The sequence below is a fragment of the Clytia hemisphaerica genome, unplaced genomic scaffold (assembly GCF_902728285.1).
Source record: "Clytia hemisphaerica strain Z4C2 unplaced genomic scaffold, Clytia hemisphaerica genome assembly, whole genome shotgun sequence".
NCBI lineage: Eukaryota > Metazoa > Cnidaria > Hydrozoa > Leptothecata > Clytiidae > Clytia > Clytia hemisphaerica.
In genome coordinates, this window is record NW_027103587.1 from 642375 (window position 1) to 663592 (window position 21218).

The 21218-nt window shown below is 34.6% G+C and overlaps 3 protein-coding genes across 4 annotated transcripts in view; 1 reads left to right on the top strand and 2 right to left on the bottom strand.

Annotated features, from left to right (window-relative positions):
• LOC136801405 (katanin-interacting protein-like) overlaps positions 1–21218 on the top strand; it is a 118779-nt gene that overhangs the window by 74767 nt on the left and 22794 nt on the right. The window lies entirely within an intron of this gene.
• On the bottom strand, positions 1407–11311 carry LOC136801411 (poly [ADP-ribose] polymerase tankyrase-2-like). Its single transcript, XM_067058048.1, has 6 exons — positions 10925–11311; positions 9260–9367; positions 7951–8015; positions 2748–3222; positions 2261–2360; positions 1407–1810 (listed from the first exon to the last, which is right to left on the bottom strand). Coding segments are annotated over exons 1-5 (789 nt in total). The 5' UTR covers positions 11065–11311; the 3' UTR covers positions 1407–1810; positions 2261–2359.
• On the bottom strand, positions 10941–20985 carry LOC136801410 (TNF receptor-associated factor 6-like). Of its 2 annotated transcripts, none has more exons than XM_067058046.1 (8): positions 20686–20984; positions 17562–17879; positions 14788–14827; positions 14142–14255; positions 13195–13347; positions 12513–12575; positions 11638–12309; positions 10941–11032 (listed from the first exon to the last, which is right to left on the bottom strand). In XM_067058046.1, exons 2-7 carry the CDS (start codon positions 17774–17776, stop codon positions 11674–11676), a joined length of 1221 nt encoding a protein of 406 aa, XP_066914147.1. In that variant the 5' UTR covers positions 17777–17879; positions 20686–20984; the 3' UTR covers positions 10941–11032; positions 11638–11673. The 2 variants fall into 2 exon arrangements, 1 of the variants encoding a protein (XP_066914147.1); XR_010845853.1 differs by having other exon boundaries at positions 10991–11032; positions 11318–12309; positions 20686–20985.

The following is a 21218-nucleotide window of genomic DNA, read 5'->3' on the forward strand; positions in this document are numbered from 1 at the left end:
AGTATTAAATCAAATCACTTTATTTTTTAAGCCGAAGCATCACAAAACTCTCTATATACATTATCGAAAGAAAGTCATAATGGATTATCTGTAAAGAAAAAGTCATAATTTATATACAAGCATTTTATTTCTTTTTATAAGAACAATTTTATATAAGGGACGAGGCTCAATTTGAGCAAATGATTAAGAACATTAACAACAATTCAAGCTTTGGGTTTCGGAAATGGTTCAGGAAATGCTGTTTTTAAGCCCCTTGAGTCATATATTCAAGAATAAGAACAGCGGAGCCCCAGCCCAAATTTATTTGTTCTTTTAAAAAGAAAAGCGTGTCATCATATAATTCTTATAAACGCTCACAAGAGTTTACATTCAAGCAATTTGTCGGACGTAAGCAATTATCTTATCGGTGTTTTTTATTTTCTAAAAAAGCGTTGCATTGTGGGATTGCTTCGAGAGTATTCTAATAGGATTTCCTCATAAGAAAACGGAATGTTGAAAAAGAAATTGAAAAGTTACATTGAAAAGGTCAAACATTTCTAGCGTCTGACATAATTGTGTAAATGCATCCAAAAATTGAAACTTCTACTACTACTGGTGTCCGCTTTTTGTAGACTGTTTTAGTGGCGTTTGTTAATAAAGGGGGAATAGGTTTTGTCTGCTATTTAGACAGTGTCCGCTTTTTGGAGTGTCTGTTAATTAGAGGTTTCACTGTACTTTATCAGGTTAAATTTTCCCGAAAACTGATTATGGCAACGGCAAACTTATTTGAAAAATGTCTCACTCCGCTCTACTTCCCCTCTTTACAGATACCTTGGCGTTATTTTTGGGCTCGTGGCGTATAAGGGCAAAGATTTTGCAATTCTAACCTAAAAACGGCGTTAATTTTTATCACCATTTCTCAATTTAAAAGATTTTAGGTATGATTCGAAGACGAAAATTATCCTTTGTTTTCCTCCATATTTAAAACTTCAGTGAAATACCTAATATATTTAAAAATCAGTGATTTTCGATGGAATTTTCAACAGGTTCACTACTGACAAATGACATTTTAATGTAAATTTTAGTCATTATTTACTAATTTGAAGCAGAAGTAGCCATTTTTACAAATTTTGGCGTTATTATCGGCCCTAATTGGCGTAAGCCCAAAATCAGACTGTGGCGTAATAATGGTCGGTGTAAAAGGGGCCGGCGTTAAATTAGGGCCGGCGTAAAAAGGGCCGATAAAGTAAACGAATTTGAAATTTAAACAGGGAGAATCGGTAAAAACACGGGTTTTTAATTTCTAAGCTCTTCTAGCTAGGGAGTGATCACGTGTTTGAGCCAATGAAAAGTTGCGGTGAGGAGTGGGATAAAAATGTAATTATTTTTCACCCCTTCCCTTTTCACGAATTATACACAGAAATTAATTTGCTTGTGGAACTCGAAGCTGAGAGTTCAATTTTGAGTGATTTCTTTCAAATAGCACTATTTTGGATAAAAAAATGTCATTATGTACAATAAAATAAAATCGAATATAAATCTACTTAGCATAAATATTACCAAAAAAGTTTAGTTAAAATGAAAATTTAAGAACTTGATGATAAACAAACGTGTTATGTTTTTTTCGGACGGACGAGGAGTTTCAATTCGTAATCCATGGCTTGAACATCTTGTGATCAACTTTCATGAATAACGAATCCTGTGGCGGGTGGATTGACGGGCGGACGGACGGCCGTGAGGGCGGATGGACGGATGAATGGCCACATTTTGCGTCAAGTTCCGCTCATTTGCCAAAGTGAAGTTTAACCAAGAGCTTGAACCAATCAAAAGCCTGAAAAATATTCAACGAAAAGGTCCCAATAAGAAATGTAAAGGTCAACAAAAAGTACACATATTATATAAATGTAAACTATATAAGAACAATGGTTTCGAATGCTAAAATATTAAGAACAAGTTAAGAACATTTTAAAGCTTTGCGGAAATTAAACACCCGATTTCTTAAGAAAAATAGACAAGAATTTACAGAATATGGAGAAAATGAAAAATTTAAATTAAAGTAATTTTGAATGTTCTTATGAAAAAAATATTGTATTTTCTAAAGGGGCTGTAAATTGGGAAAATAATAATGAAAAGTACGTTATAGCCTTTACTCAAATAGTCTGTACACTATCATTCAAAGAAAAGAATCAAATTTCAATAAATATTACGAAAATACGAAAATTATGACTTCTGCGAAAATAATATGAAAACGCATTTTGGATTAAAAATGAAATTTCAATACCTCCTGTAGTAATGGAATGTCTGAGTTCAGTGGAAAAGTTTGATGAAATCAACAACCATCAATCAATCAATCAATCAATCAATCAATCAATCAATCAAATCTACAAGATAAAGAAGAAAAAAAGAATAATTGAATAATTGTTTGTTTCGTAAAACCCTGTTGAGAGGTATATAGGCTTGAAAAACTGTTCAAGAGTTTAATATGATTTTCCATTTCGTGTGTTTGAAACGTATCGGAAAGTAGCCAAAAAAAACTTCCGAAACACCAAAGACTACGTTTTACCCATCATGTGAACGATTTTTCGGTTCAATATAATTAATTTGAAACGTATCGGAAAGTAGTCAAAAAAACTACCGAAGCATCAAAGAATTAAAAACTACCTTTTATCACCATCCATTATGTGAACGATTTTTTTTTCGGTTCAAAAGAATGAACATTTCAACGATCCTATCCTAAATAAACATGAAAAAGTGGATATTTTTCTTACCAAGACGAACGAAACGATCGAAAGATTTCTTTGGTAACACCATCACAACATCCACGTTCATCAGGGCGTTGACCACGATTGTTTTTCAATTCTGGATTCGCTCCTTTGGCCAACAACCATCTGATGACGTCATGTTTGTTCCAACTTGCTGCATAATGCAATGGTGTGTCGTTGTTCGATTTGTCTCTTCCATTGATCAACATTTTGATGGTTTGTTGATCAAACTTTTCCAAATAACGAACTGTTCCATGCGAACCAACAAAATGAAGAACGTTCTCACCATCATTGTCCACGAGTGAAAAATCATGAGGATAATCCATCAAGTGAACGAAAACGTCGAAACGATCTTCATAAACAGCCTTCATGAGAAGTGTCTGATCAAAACTATCACGCAACGAGTTGACGATGTTCGGATTTTGTTGGAAAATTTCTTCGAATTTCGTGAAATTCTTTTCGCTCAAAATTTTCCAAACATCTGAAGAGAAAGTGAAGAAATTCAAACTTTTCACGCGGTAAAAAAAACTTTCAAAAAAAAAACGAATCTCAATATCTCAGGAACTAAAAATACTTTGAAGCTGAAATTTTGTAAACAGAACGAGGAAAACCTTTCCGAATTGATGGCGAAAAAATTTTGAATTTTAGATGAAAACTTTTTGCTCAGCAAGAAATCATTTTTATCCGTGACAGAAGAAAATTTTTCCACTTTAAAAAATCGAACCTCGAGATCTCAGAAACTAAGAATAATTATGAGCTGAAATTTTCCAATCTGAACAAGAAAAATATTTCTGAATTGATGGCAAAAAAATTTTGAATTTTAGATGAGTACTTTTTTCTCAGTGCGAAATCATTTTTAATCATAAAGATACGAAATTTCTACTTTAAAAAATCGAACCTCGACATCCAGGGAACTAAAAATATTTTGAAAATAATTTTTTTCATAAAGAAAGGAAAAAGAGATGTTTAAATTATGGCGAATTTTCTTTTGATTTGAATGAAAACTGAATTGAAAAAACCATTTCTGTATTAGCAACTGCTAATCATTCGAGAAAAAATGTCTTTTGTCAGAATGGAATTCCATAAATTGAGAAGTTGACGAATTCAACAAAGGCAAATAAGGGCAAAGTTTGTTTAAGGATCAAAGTAAAGAATGTCAATGATTGTCAAATGATTTTAGAAATTTCACGTTTTGTCTCTTCAAATTTAAAAACATTATTTGCAATAATTTTACCAATTGTTTCTTTCTTAAATTTCAGTTTAATCTGAGTAAATGATAAAATGACAAGTTTCATGATTTAAACCTTTTATTGCAACGAGCTTTTTCCATTATTAAAGGGATAATCAGATGGTTTGTAATATTTGGCATGTGGGATCCTTCTATTGTCCTGAGCAAAACCAAAGTCGAGATATTTTAAAGATACAAGTTTTGGCTTTTAGGATGAAAACAATAGAATTTCAACGTAAGAATCGTGTAAGAACCCATTTTCTAAAATTTCAAATTTTGATATCTCGATTTTGGAAAATTGTTACAAAAAAATACTTTGAGGTTTTACGGGGGTTTAATAAATACCACAGAAGGTTTCTGTAATCTAAATATCTCAAACCATCTGGTTATCCCTTTAACGTAACATCTAATTGAACTGTGTGATCTCGATATAAAAACATCAATCATCCAAACCCATAAAACAACCCTCTCCTCCATCCTCATAAAAAACTAACTCATTCTTTGAGCGCTAAAATTTTCTACTTTTATACGAGCCGAGAAGAAGAAAAACAAGACGACTTAAAGTCGAAAATTTCGCATAATATTAGAACATCAACGACGAAAACGTGAAACGTGACTCCGGCAGCATTATGGATTTTGAATGAAGCGTTACACAAAATATACACATTGTATTGTACACACAGGTCGTACCCTGTTTTCTTATGAAAAATCTCAATCCATTAAAAACAAAAAGATTCTTTAAAAAATGCGACTAAAAAATTCCTTTTTATAAGCGTAAGATCTTTATATTCAGAATAAATCAGAGAACTGCAATATACAATTTTATAAATTTTAAAGTTTTTTGAAAATGAAGAAGAAAAAATGACACTTGTGATTTCACTTGCGCAAAGTTTTATATCAACTTCTTTCTATAAACAGTAGGATTTTTCTAAAATTGAGAAACGGCTACATTAGTCAGAAAAATCTGTTGTATCTTTCTGATATGATGGTGCACCACCATCAAAATCATTGGGCTTTTCCAGAAACAAATTTGAATATGCAGAATATGTGGAGGGGGAGGGGGTTTGAGGTTATAAAATTTTTTGGAAATTACCTGTGACTTTTGACCCACAAACAGCAGGTCTAACCTTCAGAAAGCATCAGTTGACCCATGGACATCAAGAGGCCATTAAATAAAGGCAAAAATCAGTTTAGTAGTTGAGCTCCAGCTTCTGAAAGAAAATGGCAGGTGAAAACTAGCCAACTTTAAAGAAATAATACTCTTGAGATTTTCCAAAATCTCAACGCAATACCTTAAGTGTATAATTTTGGCGGGGGGAAAATTGGGCGGATTTGGCGGTTTTAGGCGAATCCGCCAAATTAAATACCGCCAAATTCAAAATCCGTCAACCGCCAAATTAAATACCCGCCAAAATTAACAAAAATAGAATTATGTGAAGAAACTTTTTAGTATATTTTTGAGTAATTTTCACCCATTTCAGTGTGACAAAATTCCAATTCGCCAATTAATCCTCGCAAAATTTCCAAAATTGATCAACCGCCAAATTAAATACCCGCCAAAATTAGCCTGTCGCTCAACCGCCAAATTAAGTACACGCCAAAATTAATACACTTAAGGTAATCCATATTGGGGGGTTTACGATTTATTGCCTCCTTTGAAAATTCTTTTATTGTTTTTATCGTTTTTAATAGACCCTTTTAATTAGCCTTTTATTCTAGAATCAACTTTTTGTATGATATGTTTTTCAACCTAGAAATTTCATTTTCAACCTGATGATGAGCAGTTAAGACTCGAAAAGCTTTGTTTGAATAAAATCAAATTTTTGTATTGTTTATTTATTTTGAATCTTGGAGAAAGTGAAAATAATCCATATAAAAATATATTAAGAAAAGCTTAAGGATACAGAACTTCGGTCAAGATAGAATATGGGATTTATTTACCACACCTGTCACTCAATTCCCACCAGATACAAATTGACAAATTGAGTTAAGGAATGGCGTATTTAAAAATACACGATTTCTCTTTCGATTTTACAGTAAGTGAAAATACAGACCAGATATGCAGCAGTCCCATGCTTCGACCAATCGTCCCAGGACATAACAAACAGTATGCAGCGGATACAAAATCAAAACAAATGTGACATGTCAAAATAAAAAATATAACCATGTCTAATTTTGATTGTTCAATTGTTTTACAAGTTTGTTTTGGACACGTGATTTTAATTGTTCTCTTTAATGACACGTGGTTCGCGCAATGTTTACATTTTACTACTTTAATGTCCCTTTAAAGAGCAGGCCAATATCTATCATCCCATCGGCCAGGCGATGTCAATCAAACTGTTCGATTACCGAACCATGTTTTTGATTGAGCTGACTGATTGAACTTAAAATCAAACTGCGATAGCTATAATCAAACATCAAACTGAAGATTTTCCGGTAAAGTTCAATTACTGTTCGATCAGGTTCGATAATCGAACACCTATTGTTCGATTTCGTTTGATGAAATTTGATGGTTCGATTACCAAAATTGGTTTGATAGCCGGTTCGGTTGACGTTTACATCATCGCCTGGCATCGGGGAGGAAAAGCTGAAACTTTTTCTTAATCCAAACTCATCGAACAACAATCAAACTTCATCAGATAAAAAACTGTCATCAAACTTACATAATCAAACGAAAAAAGGAAACAAGTATCATACCTGTGCTGTTTGTAGTTTTTTGAAGAAGAGGGTTATGTGTTGTTATGTAAAATTAACTCTTTTTGTACTTACTGAGCATTATCAACTATTGGTGCATTCACTAACTACACAAACATAAAATACTTAGTAGTAAACGAATAATAAACCTCTTTAAATACTCTACAAAAGACCAGAAAACATGATAAAAATTTATACAGCAGCAGCAAGTTTCAAAAGCATGTGCAATCAAGCAGCCATTAAAAAGTTCTCATGATGAAGATGAATGTTTATAAAGGGTTGGTTACACGTATTTGCACTAGAGTATTTTAATTATCAAGAAAAGCGCTGTTTTTTATCTTTGTGAGTGAGTCCAACTTTAAAATATTGGCCGTAGTACGCCCGCAGCCAAACGCCCACGCCATAATTTGCGCCCAAAAATTTTTCTCGCCACACACACACACAAAAAGACTATCGTAATACTTTCGCTATGCGAAATTAAAAATGAAATCGACATAATGAATGAATTTGGTTAATTGACGACTCCCTTGTGTATATACATGTTTTTTATAAGAACATCAAACGTTTTTGAAGCCTTCGGAGGTTCTCAACTTTTTTAAGCCTAAATATGATCTCAAAACTTTCTTAATTTCACCATTTTGTGAGTGTTATTTTGCAATGTTCAAAGAAGCCGGGTATGTTTAGAGCCCGCAAAGCCTAAAAGTCTTTTACTTGTTTTGTTCTTAACAATTTTGACCATCGAATCCTTTTGTTCTTAATATTCTGTTCTTATAAAAAAGGTTTAAATGAATAGAATCGTAATCAACCAAAAAGATTTTGAGACCTCCTTTTTTTTTATTGAGAGATGTGAAAAATTAATAGTATAATCGCACGATGAGTTATTTTTTCCCATTTGGCACCCCTTCAAAGAGAGCAATTAATCGTTAATTGCATTCTGTAGAGAGCAATTAATCGTTAATCACACTCATCGATGCCGCGCCAATATTTACTAAATCGATTTTAATGTTTTCTCTTACAATTTTTTTTCATCGAACGTTTTAATTGAACTCGAAATTTATTTTGTGAGAAAGAAAATCCATGAATAACAATAAAAGAAAAACATAGAGAGAAGAGAAAATTTAAAACTTTCAGTGTAATTTACTTTCCTAACGGGGAAAAAGTAGTGAAACCCATTGTACGATTAGCTCGTATTCACATAATAACTCGTACAATTCGAAAATTGCACTCGTGTAATTATTCTCGAATTGTACTCGTTATCATGTGATTACATATACAAATTCAACTTACCATCAAACGACAGCCTTTTACCCTGGAACACTATCTCATGAATTTTCTTTCCGTCCCATTTGGTTCTAAAAATACCATGGAATAATTTGATAAAACAAGTAGTATATCGCATCGTCAGACCTTGGTCTGGAAACTTATTGTTTTAGCTTTTTGTCAGCTCAGTTTTTGATCACGTTACCAATTACTCCTCTTGGGATTGGTTGTAATATTCAATCACACGATCAAAAAGTGAGCAAAACAAACTAATTACTCAACGCAAGTTCAAGTAAGAAACAATGCGAAAAAACAAAAGGCTTCCAGACCGGGGTTTTTATACGGACTATGCTCGCATTAGGAGAAAAAATCAGCTTGATAAGTAGAATACCATAGCCGAAAAGCTCTTTCACGACGGACACGCTTTTTTATAAGAATATATTCTATCTGAACATTCATGATGAAATTGACTGCAAAATTAAGAATACATTGTGCTAAGAATACCCCCCGGGGGGGGGTACTTAGGCAAAATGGGTGCCGGGTATGTGCGAGCCATAAGGGTACCTTTTCTCATTCCTCAAAAGTCTCTCAAAGGGGTACAAATTCAAAAGTTAGTCTCTGAAAGGGTCCCAAAATCACGAAAATCAAAAATTTCTCTCTCAAAGGGTCACGATTTCAAAAATTTTGACCAAAATTTGGTGAAAATCAAACCAAAATTTGGAAAAAATGGACCAAAATTTAGGAAAAAATCCCTCAAAGGGTCCCAAAATCACCAAAATTTTGTCTCTCAAAGGGTCGATTTTCGATTTTCGGCTCGGACATACCCGTCACCTCGCAAACCTAGTACCCCCCCCCACCCCCGGGGAATACCCCCATCATTGAATTTGGCAACTTATTTCTCTTGAACATTATACAAACCTCAAAGAATCGGGATGCAAAAGGAGAATTGATTCGAAAAAAAAGTATCATCGACCCTTTAGGACTCTTTTTTTATAGAACAATTTTATAAAAACAAGGAGACCCAAAATCGCAAAAAAAGAAAGAGCAATGCTGAACCTGAAAAAGGGTAAAAAACCTCATAATAAAGAGCGTATACTTTACAACCTATTTTATAAGATTTTAAGCTGGTGGCGTAAAATAGTGTCAGTCTTGGAAATACTGATTTTGCAGCCTTTGCTGTGATTGTTTTTTCTCAGAATTTTCATGAATATTCCGCGGGGGTGGGGGGGGGGGGTACTGACCTTTGACGGCCGACGGGGATGTGCCGCTAGAGATTGAAATGATTTCATTTTCTCGGGTGAACATAAATTTGGTTCTAATAAAAAATTCTACTCACGTTGTTGGTTGGGCAGGCTTTGGTGTGACTTGTTTTTGACTGTCATAAAGTTGAATTCCCGTTCTTGGAAGTGGTATTGGTTTTGTTACCTGTTGTTTCTCGGTGGGTCTGTTCAATGAAAAAGATATAATACAATGCATTACAATTTAACTCAATTCAAATCTATTCCTCTTCATTTTAAAGGTTTGGTACATGAAATTGTTAGTAAGGGAAGCGGGATTATAAGTCAAACCAATAGTTGATTAAATTTAAATTAGTCTACACAATAGACAGATCTAGGCTTTTAGGCCTTACTCTTACGAAGAGTAGGAGTTTTACGCTCGAAACGAAGGAAGATATGACGTAGCCTAAATAAAAAAGAGCAATGCTGAACCTGAAAAAGGGTAAAAAACCTCATAATAAAGAGCGTATACTTTACAACCTATTTTATAAGATTTTAAGCTGGTGGCGTAAAATAGTGTCAGTCTTGGAAATACTGACCAGGCTTAGGATTATAAGATTAGGCTTATGTTATGATGTTCTGAATTTTTGGACCTACACCGGTGGGGTGGAGGTCCTATAAATTAACCTTTGTCCGTTCGTTCGTTCGTTATTAGCTTTCCTCGTGATTGGCTCATTAGTTTTTTCTGATTTTGCACAAAGATGTGTAACTATAAACCCTCGAATGTGACGGAGCCCGATTTTCGAGTTGAACTTTGTTACCATCATAGGTAAAAGATGGCTGAAGCAGATTTTTTCAAAAATATTTTTTTGGCTCAAAAAACGCATGTTTATCTATAAGAATCACTATTGATAAGCATACATCAATGTTCTTAGCCAAATTACTCAATTTTTTGATGAGATGGATGTTTTTTTGCTCATAAAGCCTTGAATATGAAGAATATTTCAAGAGCATGAAACTTTTGGTTTTTAAACTTTTTTTTTATAAGAAACAAACGACTAATTTTAATAGATCGTCACTATTTGTGTTCTGAATGATTGTTTAATGGTCACGCTCACGTAGATATTAATTATATATGTGTTAAATGCATAACTAAAGTCTGTCCAGATATAATTGGCAGTGGAAACAAGAATGCCGGTAACTTTTGATAGTCAAATATGATTATGGAAATTTTTTTTGCTTGTTTTAGAGAATCAAAAGCGCTATATTTGAATGTATTTTGAGTTGAAAAATTCGCGATTTTTAGCGTTTTAATTTGCGATTGTAAAAATTGAGCTTTTTTTCTACTTAAGCTACAACGTTCATTTTTACACCAGTGGTAGTTCAACCTTAGGTTAAGAAGTTTGATAAATTTCAAGGCAAACAGAAAAGTCCTTCGGAAGATATGGGACCCGGAATACCCCTTGGTAGCACTTTTCTGTGAAATATCAAATCTCCAACTTAATTACTAAAAACGGGCCAATTATATCTGGACAGACTTTAGGTAGGTCCATAAAAGTATCACTTGTTATCTTATGAATTTCAGCCTGGATGCTCTTACAAAACGACAATAGGACAGTGGAAGAGCACCCGGCTACGGTGCGCAAAGTCGTGGGTTCAATCCCCGGCCGAGTCATACCAAAGTGATTTGTTTTTTATTTCAGGTCTAGGAATATCTCTACTGTTTTATGAATTTCATTCTGAATTTTCTTGTAAAGTTGGTTCTAATAAAAATCACTACTCACGTTGTTGGTTGGGCAGGCTTTGGTGTGACTTGTTCTTGACTGTCATAAAGTTGAATTCCCGTTCTTGGAAGTGGTTTTGGTTTTGTTACCTGTTGTTTCTCGGTGGGTCTGTTCAATGAAAAAGATATAATACAATGCATTACAATTTAACTCAATTCAAATCTATTCCTCTTCATTTTAAAGGTTTGGTACATGAAATTGTTAGTAAGGGAAGCGGGATTATAAGTCAAACCAATAGTTGATTAAATCTAAATTAGTCTACACAATAGACAGATCTAGGCTTTTAGGCCTTACTCTTACGAAGAGTAGGAGTTTTACGCTCGAAACGAAGGCAGATATGACGTAGCCTAATCTAAGTTAAATAGAGAAAGTTATGCAAAGGCTGCAAATTACCATTATACTTTAAAAGATATGACACCAGTATTACGTATTTCAATGATTCCAGTCTAACTAGACTGTCAGGTTGAATTAAAATTTACGATACTTTGCACTGCCTAAAGATTGCGCCAGCATGAAACGCCTTGTGAGTTAGTTCTTTATTTCTCGATAGATTTTGTTATAGGTTTTTCATGGTTTTTCAAAATTTGTAAGTCTATCCCAAAGCCAGAATAAGTGGGAAAAGTTTCCGATCTTTAAAATGTAGTCTGTTAATTAAAGAGACGAAATGATACAACCCTGCATTTTTAGTATGCAGCTATAAGAAGTAAATATACTTAGATCCTCCTGTGGCTATTGGTATTTTATTCCCTTCAAGCTCCGTAATGCGTTCGCTTTGTAAAACAATCGTCGTGTTCAATCCAATCTCTTTGTCCTTCTCCGCCAATAATCGATCGATTTTTTTCGGCCAATGATTTGTCCTTCTCCGCCAATAATCGATCGATTTTTTTCGGCCAATGATTTGTCCTTCTCCGCCAATAATCGATCGATTTTTTTCGGCCAATGATTTGTCCTTCTCCGCCAATAATCGATCGATTTTTTTCGGCCAATGATTTTTCCTTCTCCGCCAATGATCTATTTTTTTCGGCCAATGATTTGTCCTTCTCCGCCAATGATCTATTTTTTTCGGTCAAAGATTCGTCTTTTTCGACCAATAACTTATCTTTTTCGGCCAATGATTTGTCCTTCTCCGCCAATAATCGATTTTTTTCGGTCAAAGATTCGTCTTTTCCGACCAATAACTTATCTTTTTCGGCCAATGATTTGTCTTTTTCGACCAATGAGCTATTTTTTTCGCCGAGTAATTTGTCTTTTTCGGCAATTGCCTTATTCTTCATGACCAGTCGTTTTTCTTTTTCGGCAACAATTCTGTCATAATAAGCTTTAACAAGTTCGATATGTCGTCTTGCTGAATTGGCAAGGTGACGCTCCATGTGCCGTTTGTGAATCTAGAAAAAAAACGAAACCATGTGAAATTCTCTCTGAAATTCTAAAGAATTTGTCCCTTACTGATTTTGAAATTATCCTTAAAAAGGTAGGGTCCCGTCCTGGAAATAATTTGGTTTTCACTATGCTCCATCACTAGTGCTTCATTTTTTCAGTTTCTTTTTAAGCTGATTTAGCTAGACAATACAGACAACAGGTCGTATACCTTTTCATGGCAACCATATTGCCAATAATCGCATGGCACCTTGCACTCTTCATCTTCGTGTTTCTAAGGTGAAAAAGAAAATATTTTCCATTGTCATATCTCTGGAGTGAAAAATACCCTAAATAAAATCATTTCAATACCTCTGATAGTCTATCACCCATAGGTTATCTTGTACTTAGTATAGGAGCGATAGCCAAATGGTCAAAGGCGTCAGCGTCACAAAAACCAGATATCCGCGGCTCGAATTCTTCCAATGTTCGGTTCCGTTCATAGATAGCCGAACCGGCTAGCTGTGAACCCCGTAAAACAAGCGAAATTCTGTCTTAAATTCCTAGGCTAGATTACTGGGCTATCCATATAAAATATAGTCTTCATCTATGTATAACAGGGTTCTTATTTCGATTGAAACTCTCATGTCAGATGCTAAATGCTAAATTTCGTTTCTTTCTCCTAAAGTTTCTCGTTTTCAAAATTTTTAAATAGCTTTTTGACCGCCCTCAGCTCAGATACTATATTCAAATTGACTAATTTCTCTCTTTTGGAATTACGAATGCTGAGTAGTAAAATCAAACCCTCTTTCTAAACATCTTCTTGCTTATTGCAAATCCCTTACTTCGGGACCATCTTCAACCGTCCCTTTTTCGGGTTTTTGGAGATCTTATCAAAAATGCACTTGTTATACCTTTTTGTTGATGAAGCTGTACTGGGCACCGCATGTTATGCAATTAACCAAACGATGTGTGCACGTTAACTTGTGTCCATCCTTTTCCTGACGAGCGACTTTTTGATTACATAGACGACATCTGACGTTTCTGAATGCACACTTTTTGCGGTGCTAGTTTGTTTAAAAGAAAATCGTATCCGAATTACTCCAATTTAATGTTTTAGGTCGTATTCATGATATTCATGATGTAATTTTTTTTACGGAAACACCCCGGTTTTTGCAGGTAGTGGCAAATTAAAAATAGAGAAAAATTCTTCAAAATTTGCCACTACTAGCAAAGACCGGGGTGTTTTCGTAGAAAAGATTACGTCCCGAATATCATCATAGTTTGCACCCCCCCTTTTTAATAGGGGGGGATGCCAACTTTTTGGAGGGCCTTTGTAGGGGGGGTACCGAGATCTGCCGAAAAAACTAGGGGGGATGGGAATGTAGGGGGGGATCAAATAAAAAAGGGGGGGTTTGGAAATTTTGGTCAATTTTAGATTAGATTTTAAAATGATCAAGATTAATGAAAAATGCTAGTTATATTCTGTCATTGTTGGCTCGTGACTATAATACTTGATACTCTTTCTTGTTGATAATTTTGCTGGTAGGTGGGAAAGCGAGTTTCCTTCGAAACGGATTTTCTGTAAAAAAAAAGGGGGGGATAAGATTTCATTACAAAAGGGGGGGATGGGTATATAGGGGGGGATGAAATAAACCTAGGGGGGTTCATACCCCTCTGCAAACTATGATCATGAATTAAGAATCATACTTCGAATTATCTTATATGATCATTACCTGCCAATAGAGTTACATTTGTAAATTAAAAGAGTCACAGAAACATACAAGACTTTGCGATTAACGACGAAAACTCTGTAAAGTCTATATTTAAGTTAAAGTGTTCTCGAAAAACATGAACTAACCTGCTGCTTGTAATCATCAATGGAGCCTTGCCAAGTGCAGCCTTTCTCGTGTTGCTTGCAGTGAGCTTGCTTTTCGTGCTTGATTTTTCGGTCATTGTACAGACTTCCATGTTTCTGAAAATTAATTGACCATTCTTAACATCACTTCAATCGTTGCATAGATTGCACCCCTCTTTTTAATAGGGAGGAACAGCAACTTTTATGGGGACTTTAGTAGGATGTTCCAAGATTAGGCTAAGGGGTTCAAATAAGAAAGGGAAGTTGAAAATTTTGATCAACTTAATCATTTACAAATGGTCACAGTCTGTCTGTTTTAAAGTAAAAATATGTATCATCATAACACAAAAGTGTATTATGTTATTTAAAGACGTACATAGGCGGGGGGGGGGGGTTAGTGAAATAAACCTAGTGGGTTCATACCTCTCTGCAAACTATTGTTGTGTTGGTTTTGAAAATCACTTTTAGGTATTCACTTGTTCACAAACCTTCTTGACGAGAACATTGTGAAAAGGGTTGGTTTTGAAAATCATTCGCTTGCTCGCAAACTTTCTTGCAAAGGGTCTTTAAAACCCAGTTTAAAAAGTGATGAAATTTCCCTGAATTGATTTATTATAGAACTTGAAAAAGATAAGAATTTATTATCTACCTTTGTCTTGTCATATGCCGTTTGACATTCGCAGCAAGCCCTGAAAATGGATGGATTATTTGTTCTTATAAAAACTCCATGTCAACTAAATATTTCGTTAGAGGGTATCGGAGGTACGACAATAAATAAATCAGCTCGGCTGTTCTTATTTTGTTGATTTCATTGCTCCAATGTTCTTAAAATGTTCCTAATTTGTTGCTTACTCTGTTCATTTACTATTGGCTTACAAAAAGGATAAATTCAATATTTTCTTGGTTGTTATTTCTAAAATTTGAGGCTGTTCTTAATTTATTCTTATTAAGCATTTCTTTTTTACAAAAAAAGCCTTTATGTTTTCACTATCAAATAAGATATCAAAAAAAAACAAGACAACTTAAAGTCGAAAATTTCGCATAATACTTGAACATCAACGACGAAGACGCGTGATACGTGACTCCTGCAGCATTATGCATTTTGAACAAAATATAGAGAATGTATTGTACACATAGGTCATAGATACCCTGTTTTTTATGAAAAATCTCAATCCATTAAAAAAAAGATTCCTTAAAAAATGTGACTAAAGAATTCCATTCTATAAAGCGTAAACAAAATCTTTCATTTCAGAATAATTCAGAGAACCGCAATATATACTTGAGAAAAATAATTTTAATTGTTTTTGAAAATGAAGAAGAAAAAATGAACTTTTCATTCTTTGATGCCAGAACCCTCATTTTGTGCTTTGAAGGAACTTGTGATAAAGACTTCTTTCACTTGCGCAAAGTTTATATCTACTTCTCTCTATAAACAGTAGAATTTTAAAATTGAGAAAAATGGCTAGTCAGAAAAATCTGTTGTATACTATCTTCGCTTTCTGATATGAGTGATGGCCCACCACCATCAAGATCATTGGACTTTTCCAGAAAAAAATTGTATATGGGGGGGGGGGTGAAGGATATAACATTTTTTGTAACCCTCCCCCCCCCCTGGACATTGTGACTCTTGATCCCCCTGACAGCAGGTCTACCCCCTCCACCCCGGACAAGCATCAGTTGATCCCATTGAGAGCAAGTTTACCCCTCCCCCAGGACAGGGCAAATTTTGTAGATTTTTCACTACCCCCCCCCCTCCAGACACTATATCCTCCACCCCCATGTACAGACATTTTCTGGAAGAGCCCATTAAAGGCAAAAAGCAGTTGAGTAGTTGAACTCCAGCTTCTGGACTAGAAAATTGCAGGGTAAAAACTAGCCAACTTTAAGCTTTAAAGAAATAATACTCCTTGAGATTAAACTTTAACTCCTTTATTATAACTGCTTTAAACTGCATCCCATTAAACAAACCCTCCCCAAAAAGATGAAGGGGAAAGATTCCAGAAAAGTAACAAGCAGACAAGAATCTTAGTGCGGAAATGGGAATCTTATACAAACAACGGTACTATGATTCAAAATGAAAATCCTAATTAGCAAGAGGTGTATCAAGATCGGTGAAGTTTGATTGAAGCTCAATTACTGTAGTTTGATTTATTACCTTGTTGCCCATTCTTTTTACATTTCGACGGCTTATTAGCAGACGCCCACACTAAAGCTTAAAAGAGCGAGCCAATATCTATCATCCCATTGGGAAGGAAAAGCTGGAACTTTTACTAACAAAACTCATCGAACACCAATCAAACTTCATTGCAAACTTCATCGGATAAAAAACTGTAATCATTAACGAGGGACCGCTGTACATTGTGCGGTGGTGTACGGTGGGGCTGGATCTAAATGTCCTTTGTACGGCGGTGAAAATAGGTTAATTTGAAATCTGCTTTACTGTACACCCCACCCTTACCCACCGTAAATCACGGTACAATGAGACTGTACGGCAGTGTCTAGGCAGGGTCGTTTCGATTATACAAATGACATGATTTCTAGGAAATACCGTGAGATCGGGTAACTTGCATCAGTGGAGGCTAACATGCATAGCCTTCAAATGAATGACCCGTTTGGTCATTAAAATACAAAGTTAAATCAAAACAAAAATGGTAGGCTAGAGCTGCAAGTGGAGTTCATTTGTTTGAAATTTTGCTGCTTTGATTGGTCAGTCATTTGATGCCTATGCAATAAGTTAGCCTCCACTGATGCAAGTTACCCGACTTCACGGTACTTGCTAAAACTGACTGTTTGTCACAACTGGTTTCACTATTAACACATAACTATCTGATGAAAAAAGGAAAAAAAGATCATACCTGTGTTGTTTGTAGTTTTGGAGAAGAAGAGAAGAGAGGGTTAATAATGTTGTTGTTTGTTGTGGAAAATTAACTCCTACTTACTGAGCATGATCAATTTGTTGGTGCATTCACTAACTACACAAACATAAAATACTTAGTAGTAAGCAAATATTAAACCTCTTTAAACACTCTACAAAGGACCAGAAGACATGATTAAAATTTATACAGCAGCAGCAAGTTTCAAAAGCACAAAAGCATGTGCAATAATAATCAAGCAGCCATTTAAAAAGTTCTCACGATGAATGTTTACAAAAACTTGGTTACACTTCTTGCACTAGCCTAGCGTATTTTATTTATCAAGAAAAGCCCTGTTTTTATCAATTTTTATCTTTGTGAGTGAGTCCACCTTTAGAATATTGCCCGTAGTACGCCCGCAGCCAAACGCCCACGCCATAATTTGCGCCCCATAAAATGTCTCGCCACATACATACATACATACACACGGAAGGCTATCGTAATAAACTATCCCTTTGTCGATACGATCGCATACTAAAGTTTCTCTTTAGGTAGAAAAGAACAGACTTACACTTTTCGTTTTTCCCACTCTTCAATACATAATTTGCACCCAGCATGACCACATGGCAGCTCCGTAAATCCTCTGATCACATGGGTGCAAATTATACATTGGAAATCCGCCGTTTCCAAAAACTCAAACGGAAATCCAATGTTGACGTCTTCGTCGCTAGATGATGAGGAGTAACCACTGGTATTGTTTTTGCCATGATCACGGGAAGCTGCCATTTCCGATGTGTCTTTTTGTCGAGGACAGAGTGCTTTGTGTGATTTTTTATCTTTGAAGTTTATAGTTTGTCAAATTGCCAAACGGACAAATGAATTGGTTTACCTAAAAAAAATAAAAATTGAAGGAATTTACTGTCAATGTAAATTTTTGTACCCCTCTCGTTGATGTCATCTTAAGCAACGATACTTCTACGCCCCGGGGGGGGGCACTGGGTTTGCGGACTGACGGTATGTGCGGGCCAATAATTGGCTTTTAAAATTGCACCCTTACAGTGCAGCAAAAATCAGTGAAAATCATACCCTTAGAGTGCATTCTCCCCCAAATTTTCGATCCTTTCGTGCAAAAAATGGTAAAAATTCTAGCATTTTTGGTCAAAATATCTAGATTTTTCAAGAATTTTCTGAAATCTCTACCCTTACAGTGCATCTCTAGCTTTTCCGACCCTTACAGTGTATTTTAAACATATTGGAAAAGGTACCCTTAGGACCCGCACATACCTGTCGGTCCTTTTGCCCACCTGCCCCCCCCCCCCCCCCGGGTTCTACGCCTTTCCAAGGAGACTTGAGTTCCCTTTGAGTTCATGACAAGAAAGAGGGAGTGCCAGTAAACTCAATGGAGTAAATTGATAAGAGAACAAAAAGTTAAGAACAAAAATTTACAACAATGGTTTTTTTTAAATAGCTCCAAATCTTTTTTATGATGTTGACTTCAAAATTGCTTTGTAAAACATTCCCTTGACGGTTGATAGAGTCGATTTAATTGATTCAATAAAATGCCTTTTGTGTGCAGTTACATTAAATGAGATACCTTCACGAAATGGAATATCTTGTTTATGTATTTCGATTAGTCTTAATTTCGTTCTAAACTGAACCTAATTTGAATGTTGACAATTTAAGGTTGAACTTAGCATAGAACAGCTTTTATTATTTTTAAGAGGATTACTCTTAAAGACTCCATGCTGAAGTCGGGATTTAGGAAGTGAAAAGAATGACCGTACTTATGCAATATTGTTTTTTTGATGATAACAAATACTAGTAACTGCCTTCCTAAACTGAACTAGACAGGAGACCCGTCGTGTGTTTTTTTATAATTTGATGTACACAAGACGGGTTCGAGCTGTGAGTCCAATATTGGACTCACATTTTTTACAGTGGGAAATTCGAATTTAGCGCGGTCCTCGCTAACTAAAATAAAAACCAAATTTCGAAAGTTGCGCTTTCTCTAAGAAAGTGTGACCAGTAAAAGAATAACAAAATTTGATTGGCTATGTTTTCAACCGTTATTAGGATCTGAGAAATTCAAACTCTCAGCCTGTACCATGCTATACATTTCGCCATCAGTTTATCAAAGAAGAAATCATAGCATGGATTCCCAGGCTAAAACTGAACCTAATTTGAATGTTGAAAATTAAGGTTGAACTTAGCATGGATCAGCTTTTATATTTTAAGAGGATTACTCTTAAAGACTCCATGCTGAAGTTGGAATTTAGGAAGCGTAAAAATATTTTCCTACTTATGCAATATTCTTTTTAATGAGAACAAATGACTGCCCACCTTTTTCTCAAACTTTTGAACTTTCAGCAGTCTTGAAGATAATCATCAATATGTCGATATCTTGAATACAGATTTGTCCAGTAATGCTTTTAAAAAATATCTATTTAAACTAGGAAACGTAAGAAGGACTAACCTTTTGAAGTATGAGGTTTTGCTAAAAACAGATATTAACTGTCTAACTTTTCCAGAAAAATATGTTTACTGTGTTAAAAAGGGTACCCAGTTAAAATACAACACCTTTAACTTGGGTAAAAAAAAATCAAAAGTTTCTAGAAAACCGATGGAGTGCGCCATTAATGGTCGGAAGTGAACCCTAAATTTGCCAAAAATGTGCGGAAGTAAAATCTAAAGCTGTCGAAACCCAAATTTCCCGAAGAAGGCTGCTTTGCACCAATTTTCCATGTATTGTTACTATAGATGGAACCTGTGGAGGTCCACCGAAAGAATTTAAGCCTTTTTTTTAATATTTCTGTCATCAAATCATCAAATTTTCATTTTTTAACGTCTTATTCGGATTTATTTTTAAAATATTGATAAACACGTTTTTTTTTTATAAGGAACACATTTATAAGGAACTCGAGGCTGAAAATGGTTCAAAAAATAAGGAATTGTTAAGGAACTGCTCAGGCTGGGAATAAGTGGATTTGAAAATAATGTACCTTATTGGGACTAATTTGACCAAATTTTGATCTTTCAAGGGGCAAAAAGTTCAAAATTTCCTATGTAGTAAGGAACTTCATAAGGAACTTTGAGGCTGAAATTCTCTGTAAAAATAATGAACTCCAGGCTCAGAGCAAAGTTAAGGTTCCTTATAAAAAAAAAAGTGTAATCTCATCTTACCCTTACCAATATTTTAGTGAAATTTCCTGAGGAATTTCATGTTTGAGATTATCCGCAAAATCTTAAAATATCCTTAAATTTATGTTCTTATACTTTATTCTCATACACTCAATTTTTATATAAAATACACGTTTTTTTTTATTAGAACCTAGTTTATAAGAACATATAGGCTGAAATTCGTCGAAAAATTAAGAACATCTTAAGAACATGCGCAGCCTCAGTTTGAAAAAAATGACAAGAAACTACAATTTTTTCCTCTATTTAAGCAGTTTTAACCGAATTTAGGGGTTGATCTTCAAAAATCGAGAGTCAAATATTGTCCAAATTTTGCCAAATTTAAGTGCTCTTTATTTTGTATCATATTGTCGATTTAGAGTAGTCTGAAAAATTAAGAACGCATTTAAGAACATTTTAGGCTGAAAATTGCTAAAAAAAATAAGCACATCCAGGCTCAGCCAAATTTTAGGTGTCCTAATAAAAAAAAAACGTGTATCCAATTATGGAGATTCACTTACCTCTTTTATTCCCCGAAAACTTTCCAAAAACTCCGTTGACTCGAAATCAATTGGATTTGTCTCGTTACAGTATCTTCTCTCAAAAACCAGGAAATTAAGACAAGAAAATGTTTTCTGACTCAAAATAATCAAAAAATAAGAACAATTTAAGAACAATGCTGAGTCTTAAATTCAAGTATTCAAAAGTCAAATCAAATTTCACTGGTTCGTATTAAAAAACGAGTGTATTACTTTCGCATAAGAAAAGTCAACTTTACATGCATCAACTTTCTGTTATGAACTAATTGTCAGTAAAGGTGAGGTTTGTATTATAAATGTTTTTCTTGTCGCATGGCATTATGGGTAGTTTTAAAACTGCTTTATATATCTGTTTTTTAAGCAATAGGAAAGTATTAAATCAAATCACTTTATTTTCTAAGCCGCAGCATCACAAAACTCTCTATATACATTATCGAAAGAAAGTCACAATGGATTATCTGTAAAGAAAAAGTCATCATTTATATACAAGCATGTTATTTCTTTTTATAAGAACA

Bases quoted from the DNA above. Each gene is read 5' to 3' on its own strand.
- LOC136801411 (XM_067058048.1), bottom strand. From the start codon at position 11,064: ATGCATTGTATTATATCTTTTTCATTGAACAGACCCACCGAGAAACAA. The intron at 9,368-10,924 runs GTGAGTAGTGAT...TTCATTGAACAG, and splicing joins AAGCCTGCCCAACCAACAAC to ACCCACCGAGAAACAACAGG. The intron at 8,016-9,259 runs GTGAGTAGAATT...TGGTATTTTTAG, and splicing joins AAGCCTGCCCAACCAACAAC to AACCAAATGGGACGGAAAGA.
- LOC136801410 (XM_067058046.1), bottom strand. From the start codon at position 17,776: ATGGCAGCTTCCCGTGATCATGGCAAAAACAATACCAGTGGTTACTCC. The intron at 13,348-14,141 runs GTTAGTTCATGT...TAAACAAACTAG, and splicing joins TTGATGATTACAAGCAGCAG to CACCGCAAAAAGTGTGCATT. The intron at 12,576-13,194 runs GTATAACAAGTG...TTTTCACCTTAG, and splicing joins ACAGCTTCATCAACAAAAAG to AAACACGAAGATGAAGAGTG.